The sequence below is a fragment of the Hemibagrus wyckioides genome, linkage group LG06, assembly GCF_019097595.1.
Source record: "Hemibagrus wyckioides isolate EC202008001 linkage group LG06, SWU_Hwy_1.0, whole genome shotgun sequence".
In the NCBI taxonomy this organism is placed as follows: Eukaryota; Metazoa; Chordata; class Actinopteri; order Siluriformes; family Bagridae; genus Hemibagrus; species Hemibagrus wyckioides.
The window spans coordinates 6121771-6146434 of NC_080715.1; the positions used below are offsets into that span (position 1 = coordinate 6121771).

The 24664-nt window shown below is 36.7% G+C and overlaps 1 protein-coding gene and 1 long non-coding RNA gene across 2 annotated transcripts; one reads left to right on the forward strand and one right to left on the reverse strand.

The window, feature by feature from the left end:
- The first annotated feature begins 13465 nt into the window (after positions 1-13465).
- myl1 (myosin, light chain 1, alkali; skeletal, fast) lies at positions 13466-20062 on the forward strand. The gene is made up of 6 exons (XM_058393361.1): positions 13466-13605; positions 15335-15362; positions 16164-16307; positions 17484-17657; positions 18986-19063; positions 19863-20062. Exons 1-6 carry the CDS (start codon positions 13480-13482, stop codon positions 19889-19891), a joined length of 579 nt encoding a protein of 192 aa, XP_058249344.1. The 5' UTR covers positions 13466-13479; the 3' UTR covers positions 19892-20062.
- LOC131355108 (uncharacterized) lies at positions 15154-21586 on the reverse strand. Its single transcript, XR_009204825.1, has 5 exons — positions 21572-21586; positions 18525-18698; positions 18169-18271; positions 17453-17690; positions 15154-17126 (listed from the first exon to the last, which is right to left on the reverse strand). It is a non-coding gene; the product is annotated as an uncharacterized LOC131355108 (long non-coding RNA).
- Between the last annotated feature and the right edge of the window lie 3078 nt (positions 21587-24664).

The following is a 24664-nucleotide window of genomic DNA, read 5'->3' on the forward strand; positions in this document are numbered from 1 at the left end:
TTTAAATCAAAAATAGGTTCTGGTAGTAAACATGGATATATAATTCAATCTATGGATAATGAAGTAAAAGTAATAAAAAATAATTGCTTAAGTGTTTATGCCCCTGCAATCTCCCTATTGATAATAATAATAATAATAATAATTATTATTATTATTATTATTATTATTATTATTATTATTATTATTATTATTATTTAGTAGTAGTGGTAGTAGTAGTAGTAGTGGTAGTTTTTATTTTAATTTTTATAATTCATTTATTTATTATAATTAGCATTAATATACAAGAAGAACAAGAAGTAACACTGTGGTATTGTCCTTCATCTAATTAAATTAAGATTAAAGTCTGACTTTTCAAATTCATCTAAATGTACAAATATATTATTAAAAATGTGTTTTTTTTAGATCAAAAATTTAAGGAAAAAAAATTGAGCCCCATATTCTGTTCACACAAAAGTAATTTTGTAGTTCTGATGTTAAACACATGGTGACAGCACTGCGCTGGTTCATTTCTCCTCAGTAGAAGGCAGGTTGGTTATTTATTTATTTATTTATTTATTTATTTTTGAAGCAACCAGAGATGTTTCTGATATTACATTAGATCAAGTGGTTAAGGCTCTGGGTTGTTGACCGAAAGATTGAGACTCAAGCCCCAGCACTGCCAAGCTGCCACTGTTGGGTCCTTGAGCAAGGCCCCCAACCCACCCTGCTCCAGGGGTGCTGCACCATGGCTGACCCTGTGTTCTGACCCCAACCCCCAAGGATGGGATATGCGAAGAAAGAATTTCACTGTGCTGTAATGTATATCTGACAAATAAAGACAACTTAACAAACATTAAGCTATTGTGTTTTTGTTGTTTTTGGGTTTTGACTCATTATGGATATTTTGTCCATTCAGGACCCATTTAAACTAGTCACAAGTCACATAAAGAGGCATAAAAATTCATTCTCCTTAACAAAAATTAAAACTGAATACTTGTTGATGAAAGTTCCAACAAAATCTGAACCCAACTCATTGGACATTCATATATATATTTCAAAAAGTCTCAGTAAATACTAGCGTATGAATGCAAATCATTTGCTTTAGACCTGTACATTAACAAATGTACAATAAAATCTGCACAAAGAGCTCTGTGTAATATTTTTTTAAACAGTAATAATCACCCAAAACATTGTCATGTATATAAAGTGATACACTGATCACAAGATAATGATGAACTACTTCACTTCCTGTTATGTGATTCAGCATGACACAGGTCCTGGGAGTATGAAGGAGTCGGTTGTTAAAAATGAAACCTAGAATTTTTCCACAAAGAGTGAAACTGCTCAGAGTCTAAAGGTTTAAAACTTTTCATAAAGGACATATGAAAGGACTATGAAAAATTATAATATATTTTAATAATAATCTTTATAAATTGTAATAATAATAACAGTAATATAATTATTAAATAATATATTATTATTATTATTATTGTTGTTGTTGTTGTTGTTGTTGTTGTTATTATTATTATTATTATTATTATAACAACAACAACAACAACAACAACAATAATAATAATAATAATAATAATAATAATAATAATTATTATTATTATTATTATTATTATTATTATTAAATTAATACACAAACAAATAAATGAAACAGAACAAAAATCATATATATTCTATATAATATCCATATATCATCCACAGTTTGTTCATCTCACACTTCTCTTTCATCACCCAGCTCTTTCTGTGTGTTCAAGTCCTCCTGTCAAGTTCTTGGGTATTTTTACGAGTTGGGATGTCGTAATTACGTCATCATGTGTGTTCACGTCACTTTCTTCAGAGAACCTTCTGTTAATTAATTACAAGCAATATGACAAAGTTCTGACACACCTTCAACTTGAAGAAAATTTCCCACTTGTAATTTACGACTTTGTGGTGGTGTTCCTGTGTGTTCATCTTTCGGACACCATTAGATGTGTTTTCTCTAAAAGGTGTGAAGCCTCTAAAGGCATCTTTTGCTGTGTCACAGGGCAGTGTAACACTCTCAGAGGAAAAGAGTGACCGTCTTCCACATACATGCCAGCAGCGATGCTGTGATTGACAGGGGAGGGAAAAAAACCCCGCCCACCCAGACAGCATGGCCAGTTGTATATATATTCTTTGTTTAATACTTTCTATAGTTTTTTTTTAAAAAAGTAAATAAATGTTTAATATATTTTTCATAAATAAATAAACTGTACATGTATTATATACATACTTATAAATTTACTGATTAATTTTGCAAAATGAAATATTATTTTAATATAAATATATTTAATATTATACGTATAAATAAATAAATAAATAAATAAATAAATAAATAAAACATTTATTGAAAAAATTACTCCAGACATTCTAGTGTTTATGAAATACCTTTGTGAAATGTATGATTTTTTTTTTTTTTTTTAAAAAGGGAAAAAATAGATGCCTTCTCGGGTAACTTCAACTCTCGACCAGCTCAAAATGTTGGAATCAGTGTTTTATAGAACTAAAATTGTTCGCATTGCGAAGACATCGTGCCCAAGACATGATTAAGAGGCCTTTATTAAGAAAGACTGGAGATGCTGAAAGTGTTTTAGTGACATCATTAATACCGAGAGATAATAATAGGGTTTTTTCTCCATGGAGATGCGGATCAGATTGCTTTCACGGAGAAACAAACAGCATCCAAGGCCAAGTGCAGCTTTGTTTAGCCATACCTTTTATACTCTCAGCTGAGGAGCGAGCTTTAAAGGGGAACTGTGGCCTGTGGCCCCGACTGGCCCCTTAAGGAGCTGAGACCTCTCCGAGAGATCCCAAGAAACTTCGCACCTCTCCAGAAGCCTATAAATAGCAGCCATCTGTCTCTAGACTCGGTTACAAGTCCATTCCTTATGGAGTGGACAGGGTGCGGCGACCAAATGACTGAAGCAGTGAGGGGATGAGTGACGGAGCATACTTTAGGAAAAAATAAATACATAAAAAATAATCCAGCATCCATGAACTGAACTACTTTCCTCCCAGCTGTAAACCAAGAACATGGACTTCTGGGGAACTTCTGTTTATTTTTATTTGTTAAATGATTTAATATCACTTGATTGAGCATCATGTATCTTACATCAAATACACAAACTTAATACAACATGAAATTTAAAACAGTGCAATTGTCCTTTTCATTTTTTTTTTTACTATTCCTTACTTGTACAAATAACCTTGAAGAACTACCGAACCTGAATTACGAATTACTGAATTACTACCGAATTAATTCACTAGGAAATCAGTTTGGATGTTTATTTCCGGTCCAGAAGGCTTGTTAATGTTTGGCTGCGCCTCCTGTAAATCATTTCATAGTCACTCTACTCTACAGGCCATCTTAGATCCTGGAGGCGGAGCTTCACAGGCATGGGCAGGAATGGGGGAGGGGGCTAAAGGCGTTAAAAGAAAAGGATTAAAATGTGGAACCTTTCTAACCTTTAAAGCAGGGTCCAAAAGTCCAAACGCCGAAAGTTCAACCAGAGCACTGCAGGGATGGTGTGGTTTTCTCGACCAATCTGGAGGTCATAATCACACTGATTCGAGTTTTCATCAGAGTCCAGAAAGGACTGGAAATATACAGTAGCCTACCTGGATCTCAGGAAAGTTCAACATCCAGATGATCAGATGATCATGCTGTTCAGGAGAGCTCATATCTGAGTTATAACCATCAATACTAATGATAAAAATATGAATAACAAGTCAAGTGGGATTTTATCATCATTCCTGTAAATAGCTTGTACACAATGGAACGATGGCAAGTCCAAATACACAACATGTGGACAATAATAACAACACAACCACTGCAGGACAATAAATACACAGGACGTGTGTACAGCAGCAATAAACATAAATATCACAATCATTTAATAAGAAGAATTAAATGTTTAATTTATATTACACTATTTAAAATAATCTAATATAATCTATATCTAATATAATTTTTTAATTTTTATATAAATTATATTACACTAATTTACGGTCTATTTACTGATGTGATGCCTAGCAGCAATTATATGACTCATAATGTATTATTATTATTATTATTATTATTATTATTATTATTATTATTATTATTATAATTATTATTATATAATAAAATTAATAATAAGAATAATTGCAGCAGATTTCACATACTAATGTCAGTATTTAACTTGCTCAAGGGCCCAGCAGTGGCAGTCTGGTGGATCTGGGCTTAACCACTAAGCTACCACATCCCCATATTTAGTATCTGATAAGGTTATAAGCGGATGTGGAAGGTATTGGACTTCTGACAAGAAGGTTGTGAGTTCGAATCCCAGGTCCACCAAGCTGCCACCACCGTGCCTGAGCAAAGCCCCTCAACCCCTTAATTGCTCAGTTGTAAAAAATGAGATAAAATGTAAGTCACTCTGGATCTGCCAGATGCCATAAATGTAATGTAAATGTTATTACCATTATCTGATCATTCTAACACAATGGTGAATCAATAACATGACTAAATATGAAAAGTGTATATGTAACGTGTATTAGAAGTCCTGACCATGACCACTGGTGTTGTCTGACCATTAAAACCAACTCCTCAGAAGGGTTAAACAAGCAAGCAATGAGAAGAAACATTCATGACCCACAAAAACTGTCGCTTGGGAGACAAAACTCTACTCACGCAATTACATTACGCTCTGCTTTTTCTCTTATTCTCCTGCAAACTTCATAATCCAAGAGTGTTTATTCTCTTATTAAACAGTGTCCTCATTCCCACCGGTGTCCCCAAAAACAGGCAAATATAGAAACTTAACTCATTACTGCTAAAATAAACCAGAAGACAGAAGGAGACATAAAGTTCCCTCATGATGACAAGTCAAGCTGTAGAAAGGAGCTCTGTTCTACTCAAAAGGCATTTCTCTGTGGCTAAAGTTAACCTCAAGTTCTCAGCTGGCCTGGAAGGATATTGTGTAAAGGTTATTCTCTTGTCCCTGCAAGGGTTTGTCTTGAGGAGTGATTTTGGAATAAGGAAAGGGAACTGCATATGCATTGCTAAAAATATCTTCTCATGTACAGCCAGTGCTGCGTCTAGATGACAAAAAGCATGAACTGGTCAAAATCAGACTGCTGGTCAGAATAGAATAGTTCTGAAAATCAGACTGTATGGGTTTGGAGCCTCGCTATCATTTTACATAGCAAACTCCAAACAGATTTGGCGAGCTAGCTAGCATTCATAAGTGCTTGATCTTTAGTGCCCCGGTGAATCTGGACCTTTCTCAGGATACACTTGGCAGAAAGTGGGAATACGCCTTGGATGGGACTCCATACTATCACAGGACACATGCATATACTCATTCACCCAAGCCAAGGATTAAACCAGGGTCCCTGAGGCTGTGAGGTGACGGTGCTGTATGATGGTAACAGGTTAAAGTTAAATCTTTATCTAAATACAATGCCACAACAGTGAAGCCAAGTCAATGATAGCTAATAGCTAGGTAAGTTGAGCAGCATCAGCATTAGTGAGGTGGAATGGACAACACAATAGAATATCTTCTGAAAAAAACCCAAGATATCATCTCAGTGTACATAGTAACAGCTTAAACGATGCTAGCCACCCGAGATTATAAGAGCTATAACAGCTATAAGAGCCAGCATTTTTACAGCACAAAGAATGCCCCGGAATATTTAAAGGATCCTCCATAGAAACATTAACACATATTTTTTAAATATATTTTTGTTGTGTTCACTTCAACAATGCTTCAAAATCATGCATTTACATTAACACAACACTTACTGTGTGTTTTATGTAACATACAGTATATAAAGTTACCTGTATATAAAATTCTCGTTTCAGTAATATTGTGATGTCATAATTCTCATTTCAGTAATACTGTGATGTCATTATTCTCATTTCAGTAAACTGTGATGTAATAATTTCCATTTCTGTAAAATGCGGTCATAATTCCAATTTCAATAAAATGTGATACCATAATTCTCATTTCGGTAATAACATAATGTCATAATTCCCATTTCAGTAAAAATGTGATGTCATAGTTTTCATTTCAGTAATACTATGATGTAATAATTCCCATTTCAGTAAAAATGTGATGTCATAGTTTTCATTTCAGTAATACTATGATGTAATAATTCCCATTTCAGTAAAATGTGATGTCATAATTCCCATTTTAGTCAAATGTTTTGTCACGATTCCCATTTCAGTAAAAAATGTAATGTCATATTTCCCATTTCAACAATAATGTGATGTCATAATTCCCATTTCAGCAATACTATGATGTCATCATTCCCATTTCAGTAATAATGTGATTTTAACTATAAAGTAACGCTGAGGGTCAGGAACACAGACACAAACGCCTGAGCCTTAAACATGTTTGTTGGTGTATAAGTCCCACTGTATTTATAGTGTTTCTTGACATTCAAGCACATAGACACTTGATATTAGTGCCTCACGGTATTTGCTAATCTAAATATCTTGGATCATATGTAACCCCAAGCAGCGAAAATAAAAAACGACTCCTGTTCTGGATGCATAGATGGAGTGAAAGGCTATAATTTCCGAGAGTAATTGTACAGATCGTATGTTCTTTACATCCTAATGACTACAATTACACACACAGTCAGGACCTGATCCTGTTTTAGTCCTCACTTTCAGCTGGTTTACACATACAGGCATAGTGTTGCTTTTAGAGCTCATAAGAAGTTACTCAGCATATGCAAATATGTTCTAAAGGGTAATATTCTTACTTTTGTTTCAAACGTTAAAAAAAAAATATCATTTAGAAAGGAGCTGGTGCTTTTATGAAGCTCAAAAGAGCAAACAAGAGATTAAACACATGCAGTCTCATCTCTCCAGCTCTCCCTTCCCAGTGGATCCTTCAATACGAGTCGTGTGAAGGTGCTGATTTTATTGAGGGGGATTTACCCCTTAGAGGCTTCCAAAGAGCTTCATTACATCTGCCAAGATGGAAGAAGAAGAAGAAGAAGAAGAAGAAGAAGAAGAAGAAGAAGAAGAAGAAGAAGCAGGAGAACAAGAAGAAGAAGAAGAAGAAGAAGAAGAAGAAGAAGAAGAAGAAGAAGAAGCAGGAGAAGAAGAAGAAGAAGAAGAAGAAGAAGAAGAAGAAAAAGAAGAAAGAACTAGGAGAAGAAGAGGAAAAGAATAAAAGAACAAGGAGAAGAAGAAGAAGAGGAATGAAGAAAAAGAAGAAGAAGAAGAAGCAGGAGAAGAAGAAGAAGAAGAAGAAGAAGAAGAAGAAGAAGAAGAAGAAGAAGGAGAAGAAGAAGAAGAAGAAGGAGAAGGAGAAGGAGAAGGAGAAGGAGAAGAAGAAGAAGAAGAAGAAGAAGAAAATAACTAGGAGAAGAAGAGGAAAAGAATAAAAGAACAAGGAGAAGAAGAAGAAGAGGAATGAAGAAAAAGAAGAAGAAGAAGAAGCAGGAGAAGAAGAAGAAGAAGAAGAAGCAGGAGAAGAAGAAGAAGAAGAAGAAGAAGAAGAAGAAGAAGAAGAAAAGAACTAGGAGAAGAAGAGGAAAAGAATAAAAGAACAAGGAGAAGAAGAAGAAGAGGAATGAAGAAAAAGAAGAAGAAGAAGAAGAAGAAGCAGGAGAAGAAGAAGAAGAAGAAGAAGAAGAAGAAGAAGCAGGAGAAGAAGAAGAAGAAGAAGAAGAAGAAGAAGAAGAAGAAAATAACTAGGAGAAGAAGAGGAAAAGAATAAAAGAACAAGGAGAAGAAGAAGAAGAGGAATGAAGAAAAAGAAGCAGAAGAATTAGAAGAAGCAGGAAAAAAGGAAAAAGAAGCAGAAGAAGACAAAACACAAGAGGCAGCAGCAGAAGAAGAAAAAGAAAAACTAAAAGCAGGGGAAAAAGAAAATAAGCAGACAAAGATAAAGAAGAAGAAGAAGAGAAGCAGAAGAAGAAGAAGACAAAGCAAAAGAGGAGGACAATGAAGCTTCTTATAGGAGCGTTATAAAGCATGATAGATCTCTGTGGGAAGAATCACTATGTCCAAACAAGCTGGATTCTTTAAATACCAAAAACCCGGAATATATTTAGCAGGAATCTGCAGGTAGAATAAAGTGGATGCATTAGAATAAAGTTTTCAGAATGTGAGTAAGCAGTTTTTTGGTACTCAGTGGCACCAATATCCAGAATTGTATCATCTATTTAGCACTACACAGTTACTCTTGTTAGAAAAACTACACATGGATTTGCAATCGTTTCGGCATGTCGTCGAAACTCATCTAGCCTTCTGCGACGTGTCATGGAAAGTGTCTTTTACCTTTCGCAGAACTTCCTCCGCTACTGTACACACTTCCTTTGCCCTGGCCTCCAGCGAGGGATCTTAATGCAGCCTCGTGTGTCAACAGCACATGAAACCTCACTCCATCTTTCAGTATCAAAGTCATGCGCTCTTGCCTCACTGGCCCTAGGGCTGGATTGAGAAACTCTCTGCTGGACGCTTACTTTTTTTTAATTGGACATACGGTATGCTCATTGATGTTTCATTAGTATAGAAGAATAGAATAGAATAGAGTATATCTTTATTGTCATTGGAACCTGTGGCATGTCCAACGAAATTAGGTGCTTTACACATATTACACATATTACACAAATTACACTTTACACACTTAACATAAATTACACAAGAAACAATTACTCATATTGCACCAAAATATTGCACAAGGGAGTTGCATATATTGCACTTCACCCATATTGCATACTGTATGAGAAGACAAATATTATCCAACCCATAGATCTCCATATTGGAGAAAATAATTGTCCTGGAAAAATTTCACTGAGCATTTAATACTTGTACTGCTCTAGGGTAAAAACTGTTCTTCAGTCTACTTGTTCTGGTTTTGATTGTTCTATACCTTCTGCCTGATGGTAACAGTTCAAACAGTGGATGACCAGGGTGAGACGGATCTTTAATGATACTGCTGGCTTTATTGAGGCAGCGAGAGTTGTATAATTCCTCCAACGAGGGGAGAGGGCATCCAAACGGTACATTAACAAACGGTGTCAATTGTCACTACAACTTTGGACTGAATCTGAATATTTTGAAATTAAACCTAAATCAAAGCCCAGGTTGGTTAGAAATACTTCACATGAGCTCATTTATAAAACACATAATTTTTTTTTTCCCATTTTCTGAACGACTTATTCTATTCCAAGGAACTCGGAGCACAAAGCATGGGACACCCTGTGAACATTCACATACTATGGACACTCGAGAGATGCCAATCAGCCTACAACACATGTCTTTAGACTGAAGGAGAAAACTGGAGAACCAGCAAGAAACCCTCGAAGCACAGGAAGAACATACAAACTCCACATAAGGTGTAGAAGCGGGAATTGAATCGATCAGTGAATAAAACACACACACATCATCTAATCAGTCTACAAATTATACAAAGCAACAGAATCAACAAGTTTCACATGATCACAGACTTGTGGTAGTGGTTAAGACGTTGGATAACTGATCAGAAGGTCATGAGTTTGAATCCCAGGTCCATCAAGCTGCCACTGCTGGTCTTTTGAGCAAGGCACTTGACCAGTGAGATAAACTAAGTCGCTCTGGTTTAGGGCATCTGCTAAATGTCAGAAATATAAATGTAATTTTACTCTTAAAAAACAAACACCAGGGTTCATGTAATCGCTTTAAACCTACAGGGAGACCCCAAGCTATAAAGCAAAGCTCAACGGTATCAAGCTCATAATAGTAACAGCGAGTTACTGAGACCTGTACATAGTTCGACACTGTGACCAGGCGTCACTTGTTGCTAAACAACTGAGGGGAAAAAAATGAATTAATTTAAAAATGGATAAAATTATTTATTTGTTATTTATTTTTTCATTCATTTTATTTATTGTGGTGGTCAATTGAATTAAAAGCAAATTTATTTAAAAATAAAATCACATCAGGAATAAAAGGCTCTATAATTCTTAAGGACACCAAAAGTATTCTTTCAACTAAAGAATCTTACACAGGAATTGTTCATAAAAAATGAATTTGCGCTTTAAGGGTTCGTCTAATTTAAAGGGTTAATTCGTAGCTGTAAGATCTGATCCCCCATAATTTTAGTCATTATTTGGATAAGGTTTTAAAAAAAATATGTGGTGTAATAAGGAGAGATTTAAAAAGTGGAGACTGTCAAATTTCTACCTAAAACAATTAATTAAATAAAAAATGTCTTAAGTGTAGTAAGTAATATTGGTGTGCAATAAAATAAAATAAAATAAAATAAAATTGAATTTAATAATAATAATTCTTGCAATAAGAGTAATTTCCCCCTTAATGGTAATCTGAAAGCATGTGCAAAAATAAATAAATAAATAAATAAATAAATAAATAAATAAATAAATAAATAAATAAATTAATTAATTAATAAATAATAATAATAATAATAATAATAATAATAATAATAATAATAATAATATGTCAAGTAAGTTATTAGATAAGGGTGTCTACCAAAATAGAAATATAAATAATATAAAACTTTACTTCTTTTGTCTGGGTGCTTGGTTTTAACCCATTAAATGTCACCCTTTCTTTCCAGGTTTCTTTACAACGTGGAGTGGAGTTTCAGCTCAGACAGGTGCAGGGTCTCCTGTAGAAAACATGGCGGGTGCTGAACGCTAAGGACAGCTGAGGCAATGTGGCTTTCACTGTCAATCCCTTTGCTAGAAGAGGTCAGAGAAAGAAAAGAGGGGCAGAAGAGGGGGAGGAGGAGGTGGAGGAATGTCTCCAGCCTTTGCCTTCTCAGATTTAGACGGATTTAGATGTTTGGAAGGATCCAGATCTAGACCGATCGCCCTGTGTGGCAAGAGGCGACAGCAGCTGAGAGTGAGGCGCTCTTCAACCCCCATCTCCAGACTCAGAGATCTTTACTGTAAAAAACAATGTTTAGCTCTTCAAAAGGTACACGATACACAACATTGCTAATGCTAATATTCGAATGAATGACAGACAGAAAGACGAATAGATCAGTGGAACCAAATTCAATCTTTTCTCTATTGACCTTGTTAATTGTTTATAATGGAGAGTAAACTCCCAAAGCTCCTTGAGCACAGGACAAATGCGTCTCAAAGAATATCTTGAACCTGTTGCTTACAGTCAGCTGGAGGCACGCTGATTCGGTGGACCATCTCCTCTCAGCCGGCTCTGTTTTTTCAGTGTCCCTCTCACTTTTCCAGCATGCTACTTTCTTTCCAGTGAAGGAACTCCAAATTCAAACCATTGGCTTCATTCCAACAGCAACAATGAATTGAATGAAACGTTTCCATGTTCAAACGTCCAAAGGAGTGATGACGGATTCTCTAAAATGTTTTACAATGCCTTGGCAAAATGATCAGTGTAGTACGTACTTGGCATTTTCAAGTCAACTTGGACCTGTGTGCTTTTTTGGAGCTATTTTTTTTTTCTTCTAGAACCATCCCAACTAAAATAATCTATGTTCCTTTTATCGGTGGATACCTTTTATGGCTTTGATGCTAAATTGCATTCCTGACATACCTTGGTCCAAATCTAAACCTGCACGTACTTCAGAACATCATTTCCCCTTTCCAGATGATGCAGGGTTTAGACTCCTCCCAACCAAGCAAACACACAAACACACTATCGCTTTCTCTCCCCTCCCACTCACTTCCCCAAACTAAAAAAACATTATCCTGACTTTGAATTGCTTCCAGATATATCAGATCACTTCTAGAGTATCGGATGAAGTGAAAGTTACCCTGGTCTTTAGCAGCAAGGTGGATAGTGTACTACTGGATATATGGGGCAGGAATATTTGGGGATAGGGTATGTAGGACTGGCATATTAATGGGAACTTGGGGCAGGATAGGTATTTTGCTGGGCATTTGTGGGAACGTTGGGTTCCTTCTTGGTGTTTTGGGGGCAGGGTGGACGTATTAATGTGTAGCTGCGGGCAGGATGGGCATATTACTAGATATTTGTGGGTAGGTCGGTTCTTTGCTGGGTGTTTGGGGAAATGATGGACATATTACTGGGTATTTGGGGATAGGGTAGGTTCTTTGTTGGGTGTTTTGGGGGCAGGGTGGGCATAATACTGGGAATTTGTGCAAGTGATGGGTTCCTTGCTCTGTTTTGTGGGCAGGGTAGGTACATTATTGGGTATTTGTAAGTAGATTTGGTTCTTTGCTAGGTGTTTTTGGGGGACATGGTAGACATATTACTGAGTTTTGGGGGCAGGGTGGGTTCTTTGTTGGGCGTTTTGGGGTCAGGGTGGGCATATTACTGGGAACTTGCCTACATGGTGGGTTCTTGGTTCTGTTTTGTGTGCAGGGTGGGTATATTATTGGGTATTTGTGGGTAGGTTGGATTCTTAGCTTGTTTTTTGGTGGGCAGGGTGGAGATATTGGTGGGTGTTTTGGGGTAGGGTTGGGGTAGGGCAGACTGGGCATATAATTGGGAATTTGTGGGGATAGTGCGTATTAAATGGCAAAGCAGGTCTGGATATCCAGTAGAGTCCATGTGTTACTGGCTATTGGAAGTATGGTGAGAAGATCACTGGGGTTTTAGAGGCAGATTTGAGGAATATCTAGGTATTTAATGGCAGATTAAGACTGTATCCTGACTGAGGCAGAGTGTGGGAGTAATGCAGCGTACTTGCACTCAGGGTTGTTATGATTCTGGGTATCAGGTGGCAGAGCAGGTCTGTTGCTGGCTATTTCAGTGGCAGGGTGGATGGGTAATTGGTGCTTAAAGGTAGGGTGGGAGTATTACCGGGTATTTAGAAACAGAGTTGTATAACTGGTGTATAAGTGTATAACTGGGTATTTAAAGGCAGAGGGTATAGATTACAGAGTATTTAGTGGCATGGTGGGTGTGTTACTAAGGGAGATTTATACTGTGACGTATTTGGGGCAGGGTGTGTATATGAGCTTGACTGAAATAAAACAGAATATTTGCATTCATATATTTTCTGTCTCACAGGAAGTAGAGTAAGATTTCATGTTTCTATAAATGCCCATAAATCACTTTAATAAAAAGGGTAGATTTTTTTTTTTACTTTACAGATTTAATTTGTCTACTACAAATGACCTCAGTGCTGTGAGAAAGACTGAACCCTGTTGATTTGGTAGGCACTGAAAGACAGGTGGTAGTGAAATTCTTAGATTTTTGAAAAAGCATGCCTGCAGTTTTTAGGTTTTTAACCTCCTGACCCTGGATGACCCCTTTCACTATTCATCTGTTACCCCAAATAAGCGTTAAGCACGTCCTCTTCATTCTGTGGCTCCATCCCCCTCCCATGTCCATTTAGAGAGCACGAGCCCAGCCTTCAGCGCTCTCCAGCCAATCCAGCCACCAGCTCTGAAATCAAGCATGGAGTAAAACAGGGGCGCATATATACATCCATGCTTTCTGTAAGAGCGCTGAGCATCCTCCAGGTCGTGGTCCACTCCCTCCCCGGTGGTGTAGAACACTCACTCTCCAGCTAAACAATGGCACCCAAGAAAGACGTTAAGAAGGCTGAGCCTGCAAAGAAGGCTGAGCCCGCACCTGCACCCGCCGCAGCCGAACCCGAGGCCAAACCCAAAGAAGCAGCAGTTGATCTGTCTTCAGTCAAGGTAAATATAAATACAGTGCATGATATATAGCGATAGATTCCGAATGCTAACATTTCAGACAAATCACAGAATTTTGCGTGCTTGCTTTTTACTTATGCTTATTTACTTTTGATTACTCTTCTAGGAAAAAAGGAAATATCAGCCGATTTTATCAGAATTTATTTCCATTTTAAATTCTTGTCATTTTGTTTAAGCCACCTTACTATTAGCATAAATTGTTCATGCTTTCATCATTAGTAAGGCAGATTTTTTTTTAATGCCTTAGCAACAAATCTGCAAAGACTATAGACTTGTGATGCAAACACCTTAACCCTGATCTTGACTTCTTACAAATTTTACCGAATAGTTAGCAATAGTTTGAGTTTATCCCTGATTGACTTTGCCAGCAAATCAGTTAATCCACTCTACATGACTATAAACTATGCTTCTTTATCCTTTACCATCTTTCCATCAAGGATTCTTTGGGGTGCAACTCGTAACCAAATGTAGACGAGGTTAAGACACCCAAAGATGGACTTCCCTCGGTCATGTTACCGTCGTAGAAGAAGCTAAATTAAGCACATGGAGAGGTGTAGCTTTACCTCCATCTCCAAGACTCTCACTTTTTTTTTTACTATTACTCTCCAAGTTTGGTATTTATAGAATTCATGACTCATTTCCCAGAAACCATTATTAGTGACAGACATGCCTTCTTATATTTCGAATATTCTGAAAAAGGATCCTGTCTGTTTAGGATTTGATTTATATTTCTTTGCAGAAAATAGAACTAGAAATATTTTATTTTGATTTTAATGACACGGGCCACTCACTTATCTCCTTGTTTTCAACATTGTGTGCTGGATAAATTTCTCTGGTTAGTCTGCTATTTAAAAATACTACAATATATCAGAGTGTTTTATCTATTACTTTTATTTCTATTAATTATTTTTATTAAACGTGATTTAGTTTCTATTTATTTAATTTATTTATTTATTAATTTAATAAATATTAAATAAATTAAATATTATTTATCATTTAAGTATATATTAAGTATGTATTATATAAGTAATATTATTTACTTATAATATAATATAATATTATTTACTTATAAAATCTCAGCAATTTTTAGAATTCATGCTCCAGCACTATGATCAACAAAAGCTGTTATTAAATGCACTTTATAAATTGTGCATTTATGTGATTACATTTTTATATGATATTTAAATTTATATTTTTGATTAATTATATAATAATGAAATTATTTTTCTAAAATACTGATGCAAATGTTTTGTCAAAAATGTGAAATGCCTTTTATTGTCTGAAGGACTTTCCTTTTAATTCTTAATAAAAAGGGAAATAATATTTACTATAAAGTGATGCTATGTAAAAAAAAAATTAATTAATTAATTAAAAAATGATCATTTAAGCTTCTAAATCTTTTATTATCATTTCTGAATAATCACATCATTCTATAAATGAATAATAATAATAATAATAATAATAATAATAATAATAATAATGAAAAACATTTATATCTATAGATAAAATTTAAAAAAAAAAGCATTAACATTCAAATGATATCAAATTAAAAATATATATATGACACAATAAAGTGATTGCTTTTGCTAGGCATTAAGTTTACACTAAGTTTCTTTTTTCCATTTGTAGACCTCTTTCCTGTCTTTGCCTTGTTGCATGATGCACGAGTAGTGAAGAGAGCACAATAAAATGATTTGTATTCTTTCTGCAGGTTCAGTTCACCCCAGACCAGCTGGAGGGTAAGTTTTATTTTGTAATAAATTTGCATAAATTTTGCTCTGTACCTTCTTCAGAGACTAGATTTAGATCTCGGATGGATGAATAGATGGACCCATGGACCAAAAAACATAAATTCAGTGAATAAAATCAGCTGGATAAATGGTATAATCTGCACGTGTTAAATAATACTTTTAAGTCTAAAAGCGAGCTATTTTCATTGGTCAGTGTTGGTAAAGCAGCTGAATCCCCTCAGTGCCCTGTGGGAGGTCAGGCAGACTTCAGGCGTGGTGTTAGTTACACACCGGTCAGCATTCTTGGTTTTGCGCGGCTCACGCAGACTCTCGCTCCAGTGCCTTTATATGGACGGAGTTATATTCTTAGGACGTCGTATCGATTCCAAGTTGACGTCCTGAACGCCTTCCTCAGGCTTGACTCGGTGTGTGAGGAGCCATTAATCTTTTGCAGCTCACTTTCCAGGAAGCCCAAAGCAAATCCAATTGAAATGGGTCAAACCTAGTGAAAGCCTGTGGCGAGAGTGTGTGCAGCTGTTGGGTCTATTGTGCGAGGATCAGTATGTGAAATGTCTACCATGGCGCACATTCTACGCTAACCTGACTGGCAGGTTGTGATTAACGGCAAGGTTTTACATTATTAGTGGGAAACGTGCCAGAACCTCCATGTTTCCAGATTACATTCACGGCATATCAAGAAATCCGTCTCAGCGTTCGATTAGGACAACAGACATTGTGTCATATTTCTTGTGACTGATATCATGAGCCATGCATCCTAAACAAACCCTCGGTCTCTGTTCATTCCCTCAGACTACAGGGAAGCCTTTGGCCTTTTCGACAGAGTCGGTGACAACAAGGTCGCCTACAACCAGATCGCTGACATCATGCGTGCTCTGGGCCAAAACCCCACCAACAAGGAAGTGAACAAGATCCTTGGCAACCCCAGTGCTGAGGGTACGATCTAGAACATTCACAATCTCATTTCCAAAGACATTTCAATATTTATACTACAAATCCATATCCATGCTTGAAACAATAGCTAGTTTGTCATTAAGGCATTACTTCGCTGAAGTTAGAGCACAAGTTTCTCACACTGCATACCTCATATTGTGTTTTTGAGCACATTTTATGATCCATTTTAGAGACTTGTCTATAGACATGTCACTTTGTCAGGGGAGTGACAGGAAGCACTAAGGTTTAACAAGATGTTAAGGGTTTAGTAGATAATGTATAAACTTTACAAAAACATTACAGTAGTAAAACTATGTAGACAATCCAGGACATGCTGTTATAGGAAAATTCTAGTCACAGTTATCACCTTACAGTTTTATTCCTCTTACGTATATCAGTTTGTGGCCAGAAAATAGTGGCCATTTCTCAATGTGTAGCATTGAATATCTTTTGTCATGTTCCACTCCACAGTGGTGGTTAATACGAAGCTCTTATGAAAAGTCATCATGGTTTTAAGAATGTCTAGTTGTTTTATAAGTATTTCTGTTTTTATCTAGCTTCCTAGGGGTAATATATTCAAAGAAGGGTCCAAAAAATCCCCCCAAAAATGTAATTTTTTCTTCACTCACATGTTTCTAAATGGTGATATCAAACCCATTTCTGCTCTCTGAGATGGAGACAGAGGGAAAAACACACGTCTCATACAGAGTCCTGACTCATTTTTGATCAGACTCACGGCTAGAACATCATTCATTCATTTGTGTACACTGATTGAAAATGTCCCATCAGTTGATTTCCATTCTACCGGTGAAATGGAGACTCCTTCAAAAAAACAACAATAACAACAAAAAACAACATGTGTAGTTTGTTACCACAGCAACAAGATCATAGGGTTGCTCATTAGGGATAAATTAACCATTATATTTTTTCTACGTTTCTATACTTCTGTAAAGCTGCTTTGAGACAATGACCATTGTTATAAGCGCTATACAAATAAATTGAATTGAAGTGAATATTAAAATAAATGCATGGACATAAACCTTACAGCCAGAACTACTCTAGCAGCTGTTTATCCTCTATAGGCATTTATTCAGCACTTATTCCTTCAAGAATCTATTAGTTTGCACATTTGTTTTTCACAAACTCACCCTGACCCCTGATCCTTCCTTCTCTGGACAGAGATGGCCAATAAGAGAGTGGAGTTCGAGACTTTCCTGCCCATGCTGCAGTTTATTGTGAACAGCCCCAACAAGGGAACCTTTGAGGACTACGTTGAGGGTCTGCGTGTCTTTGACAAGGAGGGCAACGGCACAGTGATGGGCGCTGAGCTGCGTATTGTCCTCTCAACACTGGGTAAAAGTCTTCAAGCTGCATGCTGCATGCTATCTAATGCAAAAAAAAAAAAAGAAAAAAACAATCTTTTTGAACAAATGTACATTTTTTATTTTATTTTATTTATTTTTTTGTTACACCAAATGCCAAATAAAATAAAATAAAAATAATTAAAAAAAATCCTAGTTGCTTTAAAACACACCCAAATCTTCGGCTAGTATTTATTTGAAAGTAAAATATGAAATCTGATTTTTACGTAAATTATTTTAGAAAATAGCCTGGACATTCTACATTTACTAATTCAAGTGCAATAAAATGGAATTATAATATTTTCCACATTTTATACAACTGAGCAATTGGGGGTTAAGGGCCTTGCTCAGGGGCCCAGCAGTGGTAGATTGGTGGACCTGGGATTCAAACTCACAACCTTCTGACCAGTAGCCCAACACCTTAACCACACCCCTTCAGGTTTTGCTAACACTGGAGCCATACAAACCCATAGAACCATAGAAATTAGGGAGAAATTAGTTACCATAGAAACAAGATCTTCTAGTTCTGATCACTGGAATCCTGAAGAACCCTGGATCACTACACATAAGGTCTCTGATTTCCACTGACGTGACTCCATACTCATGCTGCAAAACATCACCACAAGATTTATCGACAACATGAAGGAATGATATCTTTCTAACACTATTTTTTATATCGTATAAAGGACATTATGGAAAACAGTTCTGTTACATATCCGTCTAACATTTCCAGCTAGTGGATTTCTTTAACTCATTAAACACTGAAAAGTTGTTAGACCCAAAGAAACTGTATATAGGACAAGTAAAAATGTTAACTCAAATCATTAAGGAATCTTAAGCAAGATAGCAAGCTACATACATTTTAAATGATTCTGGCTCTGTGGTCCTCTGATATATTTTTGAGAGGATTGAGAAGATATGACGTCCAGATTTCCAGTAAAGGAACACAGAGGTTGTTGATAATCCCTGGTTTTTGTGGTGCATCATGGGATTTTTTTAGGGAGTGAACATTCCAGTGCACTGAAAGGAATTTCTGATTGAGAAAGAGAGAGAGAGAGAGAGAGAGAGAGAGAGTCTCTAAATAAGGGAGAAGTTTGAGATGCAGCCAAAAAGAGCCAAGCAACTGATAATTCTGGTTTATCCAAGATAACTGCTTCTATGAAGTGGTATAGTTTTAGTGTGAAAGCCTGACTGGACGAAATAATAGTGTCCCGTTTTCTTATCTGCAACATAATGTTCAACATCTGTTAAATTTTCACCTTCTTAAATAACATTAGATTAAAATGCTCTTTGCTTATTGCTGAAATGAATTCCTGACAGGTGAGAGAATGTCAGAGGTTGAGGTCGACGCTCTCATGGCCGGCCAGGAGGACGAGAACGGCTGTGTCAACTATGAGGGTCAGTGCTGTTTACCTATAAGCGAGATTTTCCGTATCCATAACTGCATTTTGAATCATTTACACTGAGAATGACTGGAAAAAATCCATTATATTAAGTCACTTTGTAGTAATAATAAATAAGGAATAAAACACGGTGTGTCGTACAGGAAAATAATCAGTGATGCTGAGCCACATGAAGCCTTGGAGTTGATTATTTCCCTATAACAGCACCTCCTGAAGTGTTTTATTACCTCTAATAGTGCAGCACTTTGGCATATTATACTGTTTATTCATTAAAAGTTACACTGAATGTTGTAGTTCCTGTTACAGCAGCTATAGACAGTTTTATATTAAGCATTATAAACAGCTATTATTTTCTTCGAAGTTCATAAACATAAACATGTCACGGAATTGAGAAACCTGGAAACCCCACTGTCCTAAAGACTTTCCTTATGGGAAAACCTAAAGTTAGAGCTGACACTGGAGGATCCTTCCAAAAATCTTACAGAAATATCTCTTTATAGAAAACCTCACCAGTTCAGCATTGTCAGAGCTGCTGTGAAGGAATAATAATAATCTGCACCTTCTGACCAATCAGATTTCAGAATTCAGCAGTACTGTGATGTAATAATTATAAAAATCCTCAATGGTGCTTCTTCTGAGGAAAAAATTCCAAAATTCGGAAATATAAGCCTGATTTTATTTCTAAAATCTTGAACAATTTTCCTCCTAAAAATGTTCCCTTGATTCATTTTTGTCTTTGTCTCTGTCCTTTTTTCTCAAATATTCACCTTTTCCCCACTTTTCCCTCTCTGCAGCTTTCGTGAAACACATCATGTCCGTGTAAGCCGTAACGGTCGTGAGGAAGCTCGTCTATTTCTCCCGACCCCATGGTGTCAGGACGTCCATGTGCTGTTTCCACAACCAACAGGGAAACGAATTTAGATGAAAGGACTATGGGATGTCGTTTTTAAGTCATTCTTTTTGTCTTATGTTTTTTTCCCTTCGTTTTGTGTCATTTGGAAGCCTTTTTTTTTTTTTTTGTTCCACATCCCGGGCGAGTCTCTCCACAGTGGGGCAGTAACGAGGCATAAAATGGGGTGCTCTCTTTGAAAAGGTTCCCCAGACACATATACGTTTACTCTCACTCTCTCTCTGTCTCTATCTCTCTCTTTCTCCCTCTCTCTCTCTCTCTCTCTCACTCTCACTCCCTTTCACACACACACACACACACACACACACACTCCCTCATTATCATCCGAAGGTGCTAATATACATTGTCTCCACTGTGGACTGGTCGCTGAAGCGCCCTCATCTCTCCTCTGTCCCAGAGTCTTTATTTATTTTTCGCCTCTGTCATTTCTCATAATAAACTTTCCACAAATTCCACCTTGAATCCAGGCTTTTGACTTCAAATTAAGTACATGTGACACTTCTTCTTAACCTTCTCTAATTTTACTCCATCTCCACAGTATAAAATCATTTGAAGGTTAGCAAAGAGGATTTGAGTGTGTCAAATGGGACATCTTTAAAAAGATTTTGTTCTACTTTGAACGTCTTACTGTAGTTTTTCATTTTACTAACTGACAAGTAACAATTAGCATCACAGAGTTAGCAATGAGTTAGCATCACGTACAGTTTGTGCCTCAAAAAAACTGTTTGGCTTTTTTTGGTTGTAAATCATCCCAGGCAATCTGGGAAAACCTGTCAGTGGTCACTATGGCTTTGGTCTGAGTGACAAAATGATTATTATTTTTAAGGAAATAAACCAATATTTAAACCAATAAACTCTAATGTTAAACAACCTATAAATAGCTTTCACCGAAACAACCTGAAAAAGTCTTTGGCCCTGCCTGAGTTCGTGCAAATATCATGTTGGATAAGGAGCCAAAAAAAACACATGGGGATAAAACCAGCCAATCTGCCTAATGACTAAAATCTAAACTCTCTCCAGCTATACGCAATTTCCTCAAACAGTGAAAGTCATGCTTTGTATACACTACCAGTCAAAAGTTTGGACACACCTTCTAATTCCATGGTCTTTCCTGATGTTTATTTCTTTCTACATTATAAAACAATGCTGAAGGCGGCCGAAATCCACAATAATGTCCTCTGAACAGTTGATATTGAGATATGTCTGCTACTGATGCTCTGTAAAGCCTTCATAACGCCTCTAATCTGAGGTGCTGTTAATTGGTGATTTCTGAGGCTGGTAACTCTAAATGAACTTCTCCTCTGCAGCAGAGGTCAGTTTTGGTCTTGCTTTACTGGGATGGTCTTCATGTGAGCCAGTTTCATCATGGTGCTTGATTGCTGTTGCAAATGCACTGGACAATACTGTTCTTGCAAGAACTATTCCAGACCTTCGTGTCTTAAAATAACAACTGAGTGTTTTTTGTTGTCGTTACATGTGGATTACTGAAGTCCATGTGTGTTATTTCATAGTTTTGAAATCTCCAGTATTTTTCTAGAATGTAGAAAATAAATCCCTAAACAAAAAACATTGAATTAAAAGGTGTGTCCAAACCTTTGACTGGTAGTGTAGGTCCCAATCAGATCAGTTTGTAATTAATGCCTGTAGTCTGATGCTCCTGTATGACAGTCGGAGAGGAAGCTAAAGCTAGACCGTTACTTGTGGTTGAGATAGATCTAAAAAAACAAAAACAAATGTATTACAGTTCTGCACATAATAGTATGGTATGTTTATACTTTATATAATACATGCATTAGAAAATTTGACAATGTGCTGGTCCTCTCTGTCTACAATATTACTCTAATTGTATTAATTACATTAGTTATTAGTTCATGGGAATTAACTGAAATGTGGTCAATATGAATATATATATATATATATATATGTGTATATTATATATACCAAATCAAACTCACTCATCCATGTCTTTATGGACCTTGCTTTGGTCACTGGTGTGCAGTCATGTTGGAACAGGAAGTGGTCATCCCCAAACTGTTCCCACAAAGTTGGGAGCATGAAACTGTCTTGGTATGAAGTATGAGTTGCTTTCACTGGAACTAAGGGGCCGAGCCCAACCCCTGAATTCAGTAATTTGGAAGGGTGTCCCAAAACTTTTGGCAATATTGTGTGATTTTTTTTTTTTTCTCCAGGAAGTGGTAGGTCTTCATCTGCTGTTTGAAGACGGTCAGTGACTTACAGTGCTGTACGGAGGAAGTTCGTTCCACCACCATGGTGCAAGAACAGAGAAGAATCTTGATGTATCCCTGCCTCTTACCCGGGAAGATGGTGGGAGCAGTGCTGGTAGATCTGAGGGAGGGTGGTGCAGTGCAGGGAGAGTTAAGAGCTTTGAGGAACATGGGTGCCGATCTGTTTTTAACTTTGGATGTTCAGCTAGTTCAATTGGACTTTAGGGTAGTTTTGTTACTGGGATCTGGCAACCCGTAATTCAGCTTATGTTACAGAACACAGCATTAACAATCCGTTAACATGTTCTGGAAAGTTCTGGAAAATTATTTTGGTTATTAAACAAAATTCCAAGGTTTGACCAGAGCAACAGTAAACCATTAAATTTTTTTTTTTTTAATTAAAAAATTATTTTTAAAAATGGACGTAGTAGAATATACGTATTCTACTCAAGAGTGGTTTTTTTTTTTGCCTTTGCCTAGATGAAGCCCTCTGCTGAAAGCCATTGGTTGGTTTATAACAGCACTAGTCGTGGTGTGAATACTAATGCAAGACAGCGTAGGATATATATTGCTGAAACCTTATCAAGTCCTTCCAGGCGCTCGAACAGAAGAGCATTCCAGCGTGGTTTTTTTCGTCCATTTTCTTTATTTTCATAGCTGGTAAGAGCATTTGTATTCAGCGTCATATCAACAGGAGAAAAACTGCATACATCTACAGGACCTTTTAAATAGATTTACAGTTGCTGTGGGAGTGAGCCAAGGGCAAACAGGGTGCAGAAAAATACAGAAGCCAAAAAACCAAGAGGGGGGGGGGGATAAAACACGGGATACCACAAATGACGACAGAAAAAAGATACTGGAGCACTTCAAACATGTGCAAGGTGAAATTATTATTTTTTTTTTCGGTTATTTTTATGCTTTTTTTTTTTTTGTTTGTTTGTTTCGTCTCATTATTTCCACCTCCTACGGTTACGCGTAAAACAAACCTAAGTATCTAAGAAGAAGAACACGGCAGAGTACAGAGGGTGTGACTGAGAGGCCCCAGTTTATGCTCCATACAGTGGATAATAAAATAACAAGCAAAAGCTTTCTTGGACGAAACACATGCCCAGAGGCAACGACTGCACTGTGAGGTACTGAGACAGCAGTGACTATAATACATGATCATTACTTTCTGATAATCTGCACTAAGCTGGGTGATGTAATCACTCGTGAGTAATCCAAATCAGGCAGAAAAATCTTTCTCTCAAAGGAATCAGGATGATTTTTCGGCCTAACATCTGTCCACCACATCTGCACTTCAAGAAAAAAACAAAACCCTTTCCTTATAATAGATGTCTAAGGGCTCCTTTCTTTAAATGCATCCTTGGGTTGAATGTGTTTGGAAATATGAAATGGATTAATTCGTAAATCTTCAGCGCTTTATCCTGATCCGTGGCTGGATCCGAAGCCCTGGAGCGACAAATTGTGTGTGTGCCGCTCATAGTTTGTCTCCTGTAGTACGTTCCTTTCATCCTCCGTGGGCGTGGCTTAGCCATGATTTGTTTTTGGTCGTAATTATACAGTATATAGCTATATAGTATACGTTGCTAGGAAATGCTTGGAAGATTAACCGGTTATCTACACACACCTGATGCACTTTCTGAAATTGATTTCACTTCATAATACACAAATCCAGAATTAAAATTATTGTTCTTTCTTCCAATTTTTCACAACAAACTGTAACAACATGGAGAAAGTGCGACACTGAAGACATCGCACGCGCCATATGATTGAATCGTTTTTGGACGGATTTGTCGCTTAACTTCACTTAACTCTCATACCTAATTTGCATGGATTGAGAAAGTTCAAAAAATGATCGCTGTGGCTTACATCGCAGGTCCGTTACTGTGCCTGCAGTTTTGTCGCTTGCTAGAATATAGGTCATGTATAACAAGTTATATTCAGTACAGAGAGAAAGAATTTGTTGTCACGGTGACAATCAATTACTGAGGCACACAAACAACGAAACTTTCTACTGTATTTGCCGGAAAGTTTTTCTCAAATCCGTCTTACTCTAAAATCATCATCGTTATCGTTCCTGCCACTGCTGTAGTCTTTATGTTATATAGCTGGATTATTTAAATGCCCTTCAGTTCAACATCTGCCCTTAGACTTCTATTATAAGTAGGTCTGAATTCAAGATTTTCTGAGTGCAGAAATAAAGCATGATGAACTTCCTGTCTGTTGTAATCACACAGTTTTTCCTTTAGCTGCAGATTTAAAGTGTGTGTCTGTGTCTGATATAAAGCCTGGACCCCTGGGCAAAGCCAACGCAGTCATTTCGAACGATCAAACAAGCATAACATTGTCGTGACTAATAGCTAAAAACATGTAGTGTTCGTTTTATCCAACGACTCAGCAAATAACTTACTAAATCCGTTTTCGAGATAGAAAATAGCTCTTTTTTTTATAGTAGAAT

Bases quoted from the DNA above. Each gene is read 5' to 3' on its own strand.
- myl1 (XM_058393361.1), top strand. From the start codon at position 13,480: ATGGCACCCAAGAAAGACGTTAAGAAGGCTGAGCCTGCAAAGAAGGCT. The intron at 13,606-15,334 runs GTAAATATAAAT...TTCTTTCTGCAG, and splicing joins TTGATCTGTCTTCAGTCAAG to GTTCAGTTCACCCCAGACCA. The intron at 17,658-18,985 runs GTAAAAGTCTTC...AATTCCTGACAG, and splicing joins TATTGTCCTCTCAACACTGG to GTGAGAGAATGTCAGAGGTT.